The 16,237-nt window shown below is 46.5% G+C and overlaps 1 protein-coding gene across 1 annotated transcript in view; it reads left to right on the plus strand.

The window, feature by feature from the left end:
* The first annotated feature begins 2,860 nt into the window (after positions 1-2,860).
* The window catches only part of SPON1 (spondin 1), a 314,673-nt gene continuing 301,296 nt past the window's right edge, over positions 2,861-16,237 (plus strand). The window contains exon 1 of the mRNA XM_070383983.1: positions 2,861-3,354. Within this exon, the coding sequence (XP_070240084.1) occupies positions 3,117-3,354 (238 nt within the window). The 5' untranslated portion in view covers positions 2,861-3,116. The remainder of the gene's footprint in view (positions 3,355-16,237) is intronic.

Raw genomic sequence — 16,237 nt, forward strand, 5'->3', positions numbered from 1 at the left:
TGTAATTGGAAAAGATTCCTGTAACTATGTATTTAAAATATCTGCCTCTCCCCTAGATTGTAAAATCCACAAAGGCTAGTAATTTATTTGTCATGTGTCCCATAGAGAGCATGTGGAGCACATTGGACATGCATGAATGAATGAATTTTTGTTCCCTCTGGAATCCACTACTCAGCACAGAGTTGGCCCCAAATCTGAACTCAAGGACAGCTTGGTGGGTGCACGGAACTGTGCACTGTGGAGTCTACATGAAACCTGAGCCAGTCCAGCCACGATGGAGATAATTCACTCAGGACGCAGAAGTGAATCTGAATGTCAACTCTGTAAAGGAAGGCTGCTAGCTGGAGCAGGTGCCGCTAAGGGTCAAGGAGAGTCAGGCTGAGGAAAGAGCATAATTGGCTTCTGCCAAGGGGCACTGCCAGAGGACCTCTGAGAGAAGGTGCCCTCTTAATCATGGCAGGGAGAGTCCAGCACGTGGATTGGGGGCAGGCGAGGAGGAATGGAGGCCTCCAATGCAGATGGCTCCTCTGGGCTGTTTGTGATGTCAAAGAGAAAAACTTGACCTGGAAAGCAAAGATGATTGCTTTTTAAATGCAGGCTCTTGAGGTGTGTTGACAGCCCAGGAGAAGGAGAGGGTGCTTAACCAAAGCTTCTGAGAGTGCTTAGGATGCTTGAGCACAGTGAGGGCAGGCAGAGGCATTACCAGCATCCCCAGGACAGACCTGATCTCCATTAGTGTGATACCCAGGGCCAGGTCCAACTGTTGAGCCTGGGGGTGGAGGTCAGGCCCAGTATTTTGTATGCCTCATTTCTTTTAACTCTCAGTTAAGTTCAGTCATATTTGACTCTGTGACCCCATGGACTGCAGCACGCCAGACTTCCCTGTCCATCACCAACTCCCAGAGCTTGCCCAAACTCATGTCCATTGAGTCGGTGATGCCATCCAACCATCTCATCCTCTGTTGTCCCCTTCTCCTCCTGTCTTGGGACTGGATGCCATGATCTTAGTTTTCTGAATGATAAGAATGTTAAATGTCATTTAACTCTAGCACCCTCTAGAGAAAGGCTATATTAGCCCACAGGTGTACATGCACCCTTTCTGAGCAGGAATCTGAAGCTTGGAGAGGTTAAATAACTTGCTCAAGTCTCACAGTGGGTGAGTGGCAGGCCTAATTTTTTGTTTGTTTGCTTTTTAATAGGAAGATGATTGCTTTACAACATTGTATTGGTTTCTGCCATACATCAGCATGAATCAGCCATAGGTATATATATGTCCCCTCCCTCTTGAACCTCCTTCCCACCTCCCACCCCATTCCATTCCTCTAGGCTGTCACAGCACCAGGTTGAACTCCCTGTGTAATACAGCAGACTCCCACTGGCTGTCTGTTTTACATATGGTAATGTATATGTTTCAGCGTTACTCTCTCAATTCATCCCACTCTCTCCTTCCCCCAATGTGTCCACAAGTCTGCTCTCTATGTCTGCGTTTCCATTGCTGTCCTGAAAATAGGTTCATCAGTACCGTCTTTCTAGATTCCTTATATATATTTGTTAATATATTTGTTTTCTCCATCTGACTTACTTCACTCTGTTTAATAGGCTCTAGGACTAATGTTTGATTCAGGTCTGTGCCCAAGGAAACACTGGGGGAGAATCTTGCACCTGGCTTTCTCTGTTTGGCTTTGGGGTTGGTGCCTGAGGCTCTGGCCAGTGAGCACTCAGGCTCAGCTCCTCTCCAAACATCTGTCACTGGGGACTGGGAACCTAAACTAAAGTCTAAGCCAAGAAAACACAAGCTTTTCTTTGAAACTTTCAAAATCTCTTTCCAGGGCTCTATGAGAACTTCCCTGGGCTCTAGGCACTTTTGTCTTTGTGGGCTTCTTCCTTCATAAAACAACAGTAAACATTATATTTTATGACTGTGTAAATCAAAAATATAAATAAATTAGTACTATATAGTAAAATATTTTATTAGATCTAAATTTTTTTTTCTTTTGATTTTAAAGAGACCATTTTCAGGAATTGCCAAAAGTATTACAAGCCGTAGCACTGTACCTACAGGGGCCAATGGATGAATCATTCTTGCTCCTTTCCATCCATCAGTCTGACCTGTTCCAACACGCTATGAGAAGGGCAATAAAGTCAGATAGCCATGGCATCTGACCCTGACTTGACTGGTCAAAAGCCTCAGTTTGCTCCTTTGTAAAATGAATGAAAGTAATGTCACATTTATTCTAGGCAGTGAGAGTGGAGAAGGTGAGCAGATGTAAGTAAACCTCCCAGAATATGGCCATGAACAGAGGTGAATGATAGTCGCTAGTTGGGGCTGACCCTTTGCAACCCCAAGGACTGTAGCCTGCCAGGCTCCTCTGTCAATGGAATTCTCCCAGCAAGAATATAGCAGTGGATTGCCATTTCCTTTTACAGGAGATCTTCCCAATCCAGGGGTTGAACACAGGTCTCCTGCGTTGCAGGCAGATTCTTTACCATCTGAGCCACCAGGGAAGCCTACTATTAAGACACATTTCTTGACTTAAAGACAGGTCAACTTAAAAAGTATCAGCAGATACAGGCTTGACTTTATCTTATAAGCTATAGACAGTACATTAGAATATGGCACAGAGTAGGTGTGCAACAAAAGTTAGTTCTCAGTCTATCCCTCCTTGGAGCACCCGCCTCCATAGGGTCCGCGGGTTGGGGTGGCAGCCTCGTGGTGGCACAGAGCCCGCAGTGTCCCTGGACCCTGTGATTTCCTCGCCAGACCCTGGGAATTCAGCGTCGCAAAATAAACACCACCGCGCCGCTAATCGCCAGCTCAGAAACAAAACAGCGCTGCGCTGGGGATCTGGGCAAAATCAGCCCTCCCTCCTCCTCCTCCTCCTCCTTCGCCGCCGCCCTCCCTTCCTCGCGCTGCTCGGCTTGCTCGGCTCTGCTCAGCGCAGCGCAGCTCGGCAGCCGCCAAGCCCAGGCAGCACGGTCTCCCGGTCGCCAGCACCGGCTCGGAGCTCCGCTCCCCGCCTGGGCTCTGCCAGGTCTCGTTTCCGCGGGGACCCCTTCGGGCAGGAGTCGTGCGGCGAGAGCCAGCGGCCAGGGCACAAAGTTGGGGGCCCACGAGGATGAGGCTGTCCCCGGTGCTCCTGAGGCTGAGCCGGGGTCCAGCGCTGCTGGCCCTGGCGCTGCCCCTGGCGGTGGCGCTGGCCTTCTCCGACGAGACCCTGGACAAAGTGCCCAAGTCAGAGGGCTACTGCAGCCGCATCCTGCGCGTCCAGGGCACGCGGCGTGAGGGCTACACCGAGTTCAGCCTCCGCGTGGAGGGCGACCCCGACTTCTATAAGCCGGGAACCAGCTACCGCGGTAAGTGGCCGGCCGTGGTGTTGGGGGCGCGGGACCTGGCCCCCGGAGGGCGCCGACCGCGCAGTGCCGGAGGAGGGCGCACGGTTCCCAGGCGCACCGTGCCAGCGCAGCCCGCCGAGGGCCCTTCTGTCCTGGATGCCCTATCCTTTTAGCTCCGAGCCAGTGTCCGGCGCCGTCGCGGGGCCGCAGCCAGGAGATGCAGACCCCAAGTCCGAAGCGCGGTTCCCGGGTGTGGGTCGAAGCTGAGCGACACGTCACTCTGGCCTGGCTTCTACCCCGGCCGGTTCCAGGAGAGCGGTGGCGACTCGCCTTTCTCCAGATCCGTCTCTGGGGTCGAGGGGACCCTGGCTTCTTTTAGTCGGGTCCTAGGCAGGGTGGTGATTCCAGTTTTCCCCACTCCCAACCCTGAAGAAGAGGAAACCAGCTTTTCACAGACTGGCCCCCAGTGGGACGGTCATTCCAGCTTTCCCGGACGGATTCCTACAAGAGAAGGGACTTGGGCTTCTCCCCTAACTGGTCCTAAGGCGGGGGGGGAGGAGAGGAGAAGAGCCCAAAGCTTTTCGGAAGGTTGCCTGGAAAGAACTCCAAATTATTCTTTGACGGTCCCAGGCGAGGGAGAAGACCCTGTATTTCTAGGACAGGCTCCCAGTGGACTGAGAGCTCTAGGTAGTTTCAAACAGGGGAGGGGAATCCAATCAAGACGGAAAGGGAAGCCCAGATTCCTGAGGTCTGCTCCCTGGAGGCCAGAGCTGCTCCCGCAACCCCGAGTCTCAGTACCCGCAGAAAAGCGGTCTCTAAGCTCCTCAGCTGACAGCTGGCTTTCGAGAGCGCAGAGAGGGTATGTCCAAAGCAAGTGAGCGCCTCCCGGGCCTGACAGGCAGCTCGACCAGCACAAACCTGAAGACCCCTGACGCCATGCCCAGAGCCCAGAGCCCCTTTCTTAAGCCGGGTCAGGTCCCCATCCATCTTTTCCCTGCCGTTCTCCAGTCAGGAGCCAGGACATCAGGCAGGGAAGGAGGCCTGCCTAGCCTCACCGGGGGCCCCGTGGGCGGGGAGTGACAGAGCACGTGTCCCTTCACCCCGGGCCCTTCATAGGTCAATTCTGGGGCTAAGCAAGGAAGAGAGGGGCTTTGGGGCACTCGTGGGGCAAACGGGCCCACAGCCACCGCCCTTCCATCCCCACTTTCCCCGTTCCTAAGCGTCGCGAGAGGAAGCTATGGGGGCAACATTGGAGAAAGTTCGGGGTAGTGCCAGCTGGAGCCCGGGTCACACAGGCGACCAGAACCAGGGACCACCTTTCCCAGAAGGCTTCTCCCATTTTCCTGGGTTTGTGTTCCCGATTCTCTCCGCCTGGAGCTACCCAGAGCGTAGTCCGCTTGTGGACCGGCTCTATGCCTGGCGGGTAGCCCTTGCAAGCCCGCACGGCTAGGAGGGGTGGGGGATACTCGGCCCGGAAGGATGGGGGTGGGGTGGAGGACACCGAGCCCGGCCCCCAGGGAGCTGGCAGCGGGTTGGCCGGCTGCCCAGCAAGCCGAACCTACATGCGGTCGCAGCCTCTTCCCCCCAGCTGGGAAACAGCCAGTCCTCTCCGTGGACTGGAGGGAAGTGGGCGTAACCCCACTGGCCTCTTCAGCCCTCCCCCAAACCGAGGACCTGAGATCCCTGAGAAAACTGCCTCAGCTCCACGTGGCAGCGAAAGAGGTGGCTCCGCAGTCAGTCCCGGGTTTAGTAGCTGTGTGACCTTGTACAAGTCCTTTAATTTCTCGGATCCTGTTTCCCAGTTATTGAAAACAGATGTTTGTCTAGCTACCCTGGGCGGTCTTAGGGAGTAAATGAGTGCATAAAGATGAGCGTGCCTGAGGTACAGTGGGTTCCCAGTATATATTAGTTTGAGTTGTCTTTGAGGCCCAAATGGTTTAATAATGGAGGGATGTGCACGGTCAGGTTCATTTTGTTTCTGCCACGTGTGTGTGTTTAAAAGTAGGCTTTCTCTGCACTCCTTCAAGCCAGTCTACCAGTGGATGCCAGTTACCTGGTGCTCATGAAATAATTGAATGAGTGAGTGCATGAATGGTTTCTCCTTATTAGGAGGCTTGCTTAAGACTATTACTAGTTTAGGATCAGGAGAATTTCTTTTGGGGATAATCGAGGCTAGCCTGCAGCCCAAGGGTCCTACTGGGTCTCTATTCCCACATGAATCCTCCCAGTTTGGCTGAGCACTGGCAGTGAGGGATCCCAGCACTGAGACAGAGATGCATCTGGGATTCACATGAACAGAGGGGTTCCATGATGGCCTAAGTATCCATGGACAGCAGGTGAAAACTGGGACTAGACTTTCACCTTATAGGTTATGCCAGCCTACAATGTTAGTCTTCAACTGTGATGCCCGACTCAGGCTGTTGGTGGGCAATCATCTTACCTCTTTTCTGGTGGCTGAGAGATCTTGCAAGAAAGATCTTGCAGGAACCAGGCTAATACCTTCTGAGTCAATACTTCGGATTAGCAAACCTGATTCCGCCACTCAAAGTTAGGAAGAAAAGGGCACTGGCCTGGTTTGTGACGTTTTCTGTTGGCTTATACTTTCTTAGAATAGTTACGTTAGAAGTAAATCTAATACATTCTGCTCTGGGTATTGACTTAGGGCTGTGGAAATTAACATTCCCCTGGTGTTCTGTTTGCTTTTTATTTTTTACTGAATTAGGGCCCCTCACAATCTTTGGAATCAATGGCCTGTTTTCCTGCCTCAAACCTTTGTCCTCGGGATTCTAGTTTATCCCCACAGAGCTTCCACTCTCCATGCCCCTACTCCCACCCTCCCATCTCAGCATATCGTTTAGATTTTCTAGACTGGAGTAAAATGGTCACTATTGAAAAAAAAAAATTGAAACATGGGGTTTTTTCTCAACAGTCAGGATCCAATTGAGATGATGATTCAGCCTTTTCCCAAGTTGTTAGCACTATATTGACTGCCTCCTCTCTCCCACATCTCTACCCTCCCTCCCTCTTCTCCTCAATACCACTCCCTCTGCAATAATTGTGCTTTAGAAGGCTCTGAAAGGCTTGCTCTGTTTCTGACCATGGCCTCCTTTGAAAAAGAGATTACAGTGATTAAAAATAACAAGTTGAGGATCCTCAAGGGGCTTCCCTTATAGGAGGACAATTTGCAGGACCAGTCATTCCCAGATCACAATTTCAAGCCAAATAGAAGAAAATCAGCTGAAATGTTCAAGAATTGATTGAAAATAAGAGACTCTTTTGTCTGTCCAAATGTCTGTTTATTAGGAAAATAAAGCCAGACCCTGGCTAATGAGAGTGGCTTTTCCTAGATGCTCTTTAAAGGGGAATTTCAAGGAACTTGATGGGGAAAGAATGTCCAGGCGAGATTTCAAAAGCTTGTCCAGCATAATTAAGGGATTTATTCTAAACAGGGAGGTTTGGAGACCTCCAAAGCTGCTTTGCCTTCTCTTGCTTTCTCTCACTCTGAGGCACACACTGCCATAAGAATGTGTGTCCCAGAGTGTCCCATCTCCACCTGGTAGAAAGAACACAGGCTTTGATGTTGGCTGGGTCTGTTTCCACTCTGGCTCAGTCACATAGCCACTGTGTGACCACAGGCAGGCCACTTTACCTTTCTGAGCCACAGTTTCTCCACCTGTAAAATGAGCCAGCTTCTCCCACCGTCCTAGTGTAGCTGTGAGAATTAGAAATAATCCATGTCAAAAGAAACTGTCATACAGTAGGATATATTATATATATACACACATGCACACACATACATACACATAAATATAATGCTGTGAGATCATTATTTATTTTGGAAATAGAAAAATACTTGGCAGCTAACACTGGATGAGACATTGTGTTAAGTGCTTCCTACTCATTTCACATATTCCTTCCTGTACTTTGGGGCAATTTACTATTTTTATTTTACAGATGAGGACACTAAGCCTCAATAATCAGTGGAGTAAGGATACAAACTAAGGGATGTCTAACTGCTAAATCTGTACTCTTAACTAGTTTTCTATACTGACTCAATAAAACGAATTAGTGGAATGAATTCACCCAGCTACCCTCAGTCTTCTGGGTGGTGTGTCTTTGTTGAAGGAAAACAGCAACAACAAATCAAGATAATAACTGACATATCTTGGGACACTAAGTCTGAAGTGATGGGTCCTTATTTACATTTGCTTTTTTTCTTCTTGTGGATTTCAGTATTGCATTTGCCCATAAGCCAAAGGATTAATTTAGAAACATGAAGAAACTTGCCAGACTTTGGCCAATTCCTTTTGTTTGTGGGGACAGAAACAAATTGAAAAGAGAAAAACCTTAATTTGACTCTTGTTTTATTTTTACATGCAGATATTATATTACCATGTCGGTAAAATTATATGTTTGAAAAGTATATACATAGAATATGAAAAACTTAAGCTGGATGAGGTCTTTTAAATAAACTTTGTACATAGTGGTTTTTTAGAATTAAGCACTGCTGATGATATTGTAATTATTTATAAGTGACTCTCTTGTTTCCTTTTTTCTTTTTATTATATAACTTTAATTTTTAACTTTTGCTCTCTTTTTATAAGTATTTAGTTCAAATCAATAATAAAAATTAAAAAGATGTATACATATATAAATGCTTAATTGTTGTGGGGCTTGTTCCTTTGAGTTTGATGATACACAAAAGTCAGAGCATACAAAAAATGAAAGCATATAAATTGAAATTTTTCAAGGTTTAAAACTTGAGTACTTACCTATACAAGTTAAGTTGTCCTTCTCCAGCTGGCTAACTGAACTGGAACAAGAGATTATAATTGTTGGTATGTTCACAAACATGCTGTTTGCTTATTATACATAGAATGACAGATGTAGATCAATACCAATTTCTGTAGAGGAAAAAACTTTAGCCATCTTGTATTAATCAGGATACAGGCTAAGTTCATTACAAAAAGACCAGAAAATACAATATTTTAAATGAGAAGAAATGCTGGGAAAGATTGAGAGCAGGAGGAGAAGGGGATGACAGAGGATGAGATGGTTGGATGGCATCACTGACTCGATGGACATGGGTTTGGGTGGACTCCGGGAGCTGGTGATGGACAGGGAGGCCTGGCGTGTTGTGGTTCATGGGGTCTCAAAGAGTCGGACACAACTGAGTGACTGAAATGAAATGGAAAGTCCATGGTGATGGGCAGTTTGCTCCACGTGTCTACCCAGGAACCCAGGTTCCTTCTGTCTTGTTGCTCTGCCTCTTTTAGCGCTCTACAGCCCAGAAGTAGCCACAAGTCACAGTACCTGAAACATGGCTAGTCCAAATTAAGCTGTGCTATACATGTAAGACACACACTGGTTGTTGAATAATTAGTATTAGAAAAATAATAAACTTCTCGTTAACAATATTTTGTATTGATAACATGTTGAAATGATAATTGTTGTTGCTTAGTTGCTAAGTCATGTCCAACTCGACCGCATGGACTGTAGGCCACCTGACTCCTTTGTTCATGGGATTTTCTGGGCAAGAACACTGGAGTGGGTTGCCATTTCCTTCTCCAGGGAATCTTCCTGACCCAGGGATTGAACCTGCATCTCCTGCTTGGCAGGCAGAATCTTTGTACCACTGAGCCACCAGGGAAGCCCCAATAATTGCATATGCGGGCTAAATAAAATATAGTTGAAATTAATTTTACTTGTTTTTCATTTGTTTCTGCCGTTGCTGCTGCTAAGTCGCTTCAGTCGTGTCCGACTCTGTGTGACCCCATAGACGGCAGCCCACCAGGCTCACCCATCCCTGGGATTCTCTAGGCAAGAACACTGGAGTGGATTGCCATTCCCTTCTCCAATGCATGAAAGTGAAAAGTGAAAGTGAAGTCGCTCAGTCATGCCTGACTCCTAGTGACCCCATGGACTGCAGCCTTCCAGGCTCCTCCATCCATGGCATTTTCCAGGCAAAAGTACTGGAGTGGGGTGCCATTGCCTTCTCTGTCATTTGTTTCTACTGGACACTTATTAACAAGTAAAATGAATTTCCCCTGGAAAAATAATGTGTCACATTCTCTTACTCAGTGACAGGTCATCTAGGTGACCTGTCTGTTTCTCAATGGTGTGTGAATCAGTAAAGGGAAGGAGTGTTGGGGCGTGTATGTGTGTGTGTGTGTGTGTGTGTGTGTGTGTGTGTGTTTGCATGTGATGTGCTGATAGGGTTCATACGGAGAAGAAAAAAGGGGCCAATATGTCAGAGTAGCTTGTCTGTCTCACCCTCTTCCTCAGTAAAGGAGGAAGCAGCAAGGAAAGAAAGGAAGAGGAAGAAGTTGGTAAAGCAAGAAAATGCAAGAGAGGGAGAGGAAAAAAGAGAAGAGGGGGAAGAAGAAAGAGAGGAAGGGGAAAGGAGGAAAGAAAAACTTCACTGGGATATACACTTAGAATGAAAAAGAACGAATTTACATTTTTTTAGAGTTTAAAAGTCTTAATGAAGAATATAATTTTCATCCTCTTAATGGATAATTTCCCTCAAATCAGACCCCATTGATCTGGTATTGTTTTATTAAGATTAATTTTAAAATAAGTGCTCTTAATTTGCTATGGAATTTACTAAATTTTCTGATGTCAAAGTTTTTAATTGATATAGTTGATTTACAATGTTGTTAGTTTAAGGTGTACAACATGGTGAATCTATATATGCATATATTCTACATATATTCTATATATACATACATGTGTTTTTTTCAAGAGAAGAGTCCTATCTTACTTGAGGGTTAGATTCAAGAGTCATTATGGAAAGCAAAAATCACATAAGTGAAAATTACTCCTTACAAATCCTTTGCAATTGTACATAAATGATCACATGGATACTAGATTCAAACTAGCCTTATTTATGTGTCCCTGCAGATAGTTTTGTTAGTGGGGAATAGAAACATACTGATATTTCTCAGGAAGTCCAGCATCTACTTTTCCCTCCAACATTGGAAGAGACCAGTGTTTCCTTGGTTGAATACTGTACAAAACCATTGGTTTGCTCGTCCTTAGACACTGACGTGACAAGTACGAAATACTCACCATCTGATGAACTGAGAGAACCAAGAGCCCCAGCTCATGCTCACTCAGGCATGTGAATACATGTATGTGCATGAGTGAGCATGAAGTGGCAAGTGGCCCAAATGATCTCAAGTATTATTTCCTCTCTCTGTTTGTAATCTGATGGTGTGCAATTGTGTCTGATTCCAGTCACATGCACTTCTCTGGAGCACCTGTGTCAGAGAGCTCACCATGTCACACAAAGCTTTCTGTGTGGCTGGCTAGCTCTTGCTGATTTAAAGTTTCCCATTTTTACGGGGTGTCTTGGCTGGGCTGGAGTTGAGGCTAGGATAGGAAGAGTAAGCAGTTAGGTAACACCCCAAGAAGGCCTTTTTGAGCTCTACATAGACAAGGCTTCTAACTTTCAGAGTACTCAAAACTGCCATGAAAAGTTCAGGGAAACTTTAAACAGGGGCCCGCTCACATCCACTGATTTGCTGGGGTCCAGGAGACCCATAGGAAATAACCTCGATCCTGTCTACTGTTGTAGTTCCGATATTTGAAAACACAGACCAGGTGGCGGGGGGAAGGACAGGGAAGGCCCACAAAACACTGTGTGGGGGGGTGGGGCGGATGCAACAGTGGGAAGACCTGAATTCTTGGCGCTATAGGACGCTCTTCTGAGGCTTCTCCTCTTCTGCTCTTCTTCCTTTTCCCCCTCTCCTTCTCTCTCTCCATTTTCTTTTCCTCCTCTTCTTTCTGTACCTCCTCCTCACAGCAGCAACCCTGCCCTTTGAATTTCCCAAATACACCAAGCTCATTTCCACCCCAGGGCCTTTGTATATGTTCTTCTCCATGCGTAGAATGCCCTCCCCCTGATCTTTCTATGGCTCACTCTGTCTTTTATGTCTCAGCTCAGATGTCATCTCTTTAAAGAGGCTTCTCTGACCACCAATTTATGGTCCCCATTACTTTTGCCTGGTTTTATTTTCTTCATAGCCCTGAACCACTCTCTGAAATGATCTTGTTTATCCCCTGCTTCCTCAAGCTAGAATACAAGCTTTATGAGAGCAAAGACTTGTCCTTTCTTATTGGCTACTTTATTGCCAGCACCCAGAACATTGTGTGGCCCTCACAGGCACTAAATCATTATTTATAGAAAAATGAAAGTGTTGTTAAAATCCCAAGAACCCCTCTAAGAGAGAGATGTGAGATCTCCCTCTAAGAGAGCTGGATAGAAGGAAGGGACAGCATTTTTCCCTCTGCCAGACAGAGGTGAGGCCAAGGGATGGGGACAGATGGCAAGGATCTCCAGGCGGTGGCAGCAGAGAGAGAGGATGCTCAGTGCCCTGGGGGTATTGGCTGGAGCCTGAGGGCCGGCAGATGGTCTGGGTCCAGGGTGAAGGCTGTTGGAAGGGAAGGACTGGCAGTCCTGTGCACGGTGGAAAGCAGGATTGTTGATGGCTCAGAGGTGAGGAGCACACAGACAGCAGGCAAGAGAGCAAAGGGAAGCAGCTGCCAGCCTCAGATGCTGACTCTGACTACCTGGAGAAGAGGGCACAGGGGATTGTTGAGCCCTCAGACCTAGACACCAGTTATTAAAGTGACTTTCCCTGAAATCAGCACTTTGTGGAGTCATTTGCGTGGTTTCTAAACCTAGCTATGCGTCAGAATCACTTGAAAAGCTAAATACAAACACACACACACACACATATATATATATATCTTCACTGGCCCCACCCTAACAAAAGGTTGGATTCCAGAAATCTATATCCTTTCCATCTTTTTTTAAAGCAAGATGATGAGACACAAAGAGAAGGTGGCGACTTCCCTGTGATTGTGCTTCCCCATCCCCATGTCTCCAAGCCCTACCCCCAGCCTCCTAGTCCCACATACTTTAGCACCAGGTCACTTCACGGCCCTGTCCTGTTACTGTCAACACAGTGGCCAGTGGCATGTCCTTAAAACCGATGACACAGTGGTGGCATTCCCCTGCCTTGGCTGTGAAGTGGTGGGAGGGAAGGGCTGTGAGCTTCCTCTAGGTGACAACACTCACAGATGAGCGGTGCCTGAGCCAGGATGGACTGCATCGTAGTGTACATCTCAGCAGCCAGAGACTGCCTGACGTGTAACTTCTACTCTTCGTTTGGGGCCTGTCTTTTGGAGTCCAGCAAAGTAAGGTTTCCCCTTGGCCATATGGCAGACCTTGAGGTGTTTGTGGAGAAACAGCTGTCATAAGTTCTGATTAAATTGCTTGTTTCTTCAACCGTTCTTTGTAGGACCCTGTTTCTTATTCCCTGCACCTTAGACTCCAGATGTGCTCTGATAGGGAGGGAACGTGGTGGAAGGATTATCTCCCCTGTTCTGGACACTGTGTTTGTGTTAAGCTTGCCAGGTCTCGTGTTCGCTGTTTTGGCAGCTGTGTCATACTCTGGAATCACACTGAGCTTGCAGCCAGCAAAAAATTCCTGAGATTTGATGGGAAGGCTGGCTGCCCTCCTTTCCCTGGACTAGTGAAACTAGTCCTTGAATATCAGCTTTGACATGATTCCCCATTAGACTTAGTCCAGCATGTTTGAGCCCATCCTGCTAGCTGTCAACCATTTATGAATCTGGATTCTGTCACTGAGTGACCTATTCACATAATCTAATTTTGGATCATCCACAATTTTGACAAGCAAGCCTTAGAAGTCTTTGTCTAAGAAGTTGGTAAGAAAGATGAGCAGGTCAGGGCTTAGGACAGAGCATTCTGACCTGCCTTAAAATCTTTCTCTAAAAAGCTGACATCCAATTAAAATAGCTTGAAAGTCAACCAATCTTCTGTTACCTCAATGGCATTTGAATACTAACTGCCACCCTGCTGGTCAACCACCTCGGTTTAGTTACAGATACTGTTTCTTTAGCTTGTTAATGAATCTTACAGTCTAGGTCGAATTACTTTCTTTCTTTGCTCCCAAATTAGTCCAGTCTTTCCACTGCAAGTAACAGGAACAAAGTCTAACTAAAGCAAAAATAGAATTATTGAGCCCTATATTTGGAAAGTCCAAGGGTGGATCTGGCTTCAGGTTTAAATGGATCTAGGGACTTAAACAAAGTTCTCTCTCTTTCTCTTTTTCTCTCCTTTTCCTTTCCTCTCCATTGTTCCCAGTCCCTTTTTTTTTTTTTTTGCCTTCTCTCTCCTTCCATCCTTTATCTCTTGGCTGCATTTTTATGTGTTGACACAGTTTTTCTTACTGCAGATAAACTTGCTCTAGGGAATGCCAGGGAAGGTAACTGTTAACAACCTTCAGCGAAAAGTCTTTCAATCAGTTCTGTAAGTGAAAGAAAAGTGCTTTTCCCTTTAATTCCAAACTGAAAAATTCCAGGGAAGGGTTCTGATAGGTCACATACCCAGGGGAATGGGAAACATTACAATATGGAGGTAAATTGCTTCTATGTCACTTCTGTGACTTGATAGTTCAGGAGGGAGAAGGGGGACAGTGATTGCAGCCCCAAAGATTACATGGTCAGAGGAAAGGGAGATGCAGGTGTCTTTGACAGCATGTGTTAGAATTTCCTTCCCTAGTCTGAATCCCCAGCTGCATTCTCTTGGCTAATATATCTCTGATTCCTCAGGCGCATCCTTCCCATCCATTCCTCTTCCCATCTACATATTGGTAAGCTCAGGACCCATTCACCTGGCCCCCAGCTATTCCAAAGTGAGGGAGCATATGGGGGAAAGAATGAACTTCTGTTGAGTTGTTGCAATGTACTTTGTATACCTTATCTCCTTTAGTCTTTATGACAAATGCATGAACTGATAGTGATGATCGCTCTTTTAGAGAGGGGAGGAAACTCATTTATCTTTAAATATATTTTATTAGCAAAATTTATAAATACTTCACATTATAAACATTCATTAATTAGTTGTCATAATAACAATATAAATACTATTAGTGCCATTTTACAGGAGATTGTCAGCTGAGATAATGAGAAGTTAAATAATCAGCCCAAGGTAACACGTAGAAAGCAGAGGGCATGGCAACCCACTACAGTGTTCTTGCCTGGAGAATTCCCATGGGCAGAGGAGCCTGGTGAGCTACAGTCCATGGGGTCCCAAAGAGTCAGACACAACAAGTGACTAAGCACAGCACAGCAACATATAGAAAACAGGAATTTGAACCCCGATCTGTTAGCTACATCCATTATACATCCATATCTACAGCCCTTAAAACCTTAAATATGCATGATCTTTAGTTTTGAATGGGAGGGAGTTCATCTCTCCCTGGGAATGTTGGGAGCATTCATTGAGGAAGATCACCCAAGAGAACAGAATAAGCCAACCCCACCCCATGACTTGCTCACCCTTGCTCACCCAGGATTTGTAATCCTGCCATCGTATTTGCCAACCTGTCAGCAGCATCTTCTCCTGCCTACTCCTGGCTAGGTGGGCTGAACTGCCAGTTTCTAAGTGAGGCATGTGAGTCACAGCTGTCCAGAGCTCCACAAGTTGTGCAGAATCAGGACGGGACCACTATAGCTAATGCAATACTCCAGCAGTCCTTACAGCCAACCCCACGTTACAAGTTAAGGTGGCAGCTCAAGTTCATTGTTGCTGATATGTGGGGCGTGAAGACTGGGCATCTCAGTAACACAGAGCAGGTGGATGGCAGTGGCTGGCCTTGCAATGGAACTGGAATCTGGTTCAAGATCTTCTCATTGACGTTGGGACTGGAAGGGTCAGAAGCCCAGAGGTAAGGTGGGGAGAGTGGCCTAGACAAGATCCAGTAATGACAACGGGCATAGCAGATGCACTGAAGTTGATATTAGAGGGTTGACAAGACAACATTTGAAAGCCAGAAGGTTCTTTGGGAGTTAGGTGGGACTGGAGTTTTCATATACTTAGGAAGGGAGAACTCCACCTTAGGTGGAGATCTGAGGCCAGGCCCCAGTGTGCAGCATCACATATAAACAAGTCCTCATATAAACAAGGCAGGCCAGAGAGGCCCTTGCCACTGAGCTGGTTTTTAGGGAAAGGTTGTAATCCGTCTTCCAGCCTGGTTTTCCTAAAACATAAATTAATATGACATTCCCCAACTCAAACCCTCCATTGTGTTCTTGTCACCTCCACAGTGGTATCCACACTTGTTAGCAACACTTTAAAGATGTTTCAAAGATGCTTCTCCTCTTACTCTCCTAGCCTCTTATAATATCTTCCCTCCCAGCTCGCAACAAATAAAATACAGAATTACTTCTAGTTTCCAAAGCCAAAGCTGGCCCACCATGCCTCTCCCTCTCTCTGAGATGCTGTTGTTCCTCTTGTCCACTGGACAAACTCCTATATATCATTTAATTTGCAGGTCAAATGCCCTTCCTCCATGGTGCTGCTTCTGCTAAGTCACTTCAGTCATGTCTGATTCTGTGCGACCCCATGACTCACCTTTAACTCCCCCCGTAGACTCAGATGTTCCCTCCTCTGGGATCCCAGAGCACGTCACTCATACATCGATAACACCCATCATATAAAAATACCTGCCAATGCAGCCTTTTCTCCCAGCTTTTAGACTGTGTGCTCCTAGAAGGCAGAGGCTAGGTCTTTTCTCGGTGTGTCTCTAGAGACGTAGTTCAAGACAAAATGGGTCTGTGTTCTCAGAAAGTGTACAAGTTACTAGAAGAGACCAGCATTTAACAAATAACTCACAAATATTTAATTGAGATTGGGTGAGAAGTATTCAAGGGGGGAAAAAAGTGTGTTGAAAGGCTATATTGTGTGGGGTTAGGAGGGGCTGAGTGGCCATAATAAGGCTCACTCTCTAGGGTGTGAGGAGCTGCAAAAAGACTCAATTATAAAGACTTATCCAAACCTGCGCAGAACCTGGCCTGTGACTATCAGCCC

Source organism: Bos mutus, chromosome 15 (assembly GCF_027580195.1).
Source record: "Bos mutus isolate GX-2022 chromosome 15, NWIPB_WYAK_1.1, whole genome shotgun sequence".
In the NCBI taxonomy this organism is placed as follows: Eukaryota; Metazoa; Chordata; class Mammalia; order Artiodactyla; family Bovidae; genus Bos; species Bos mutus.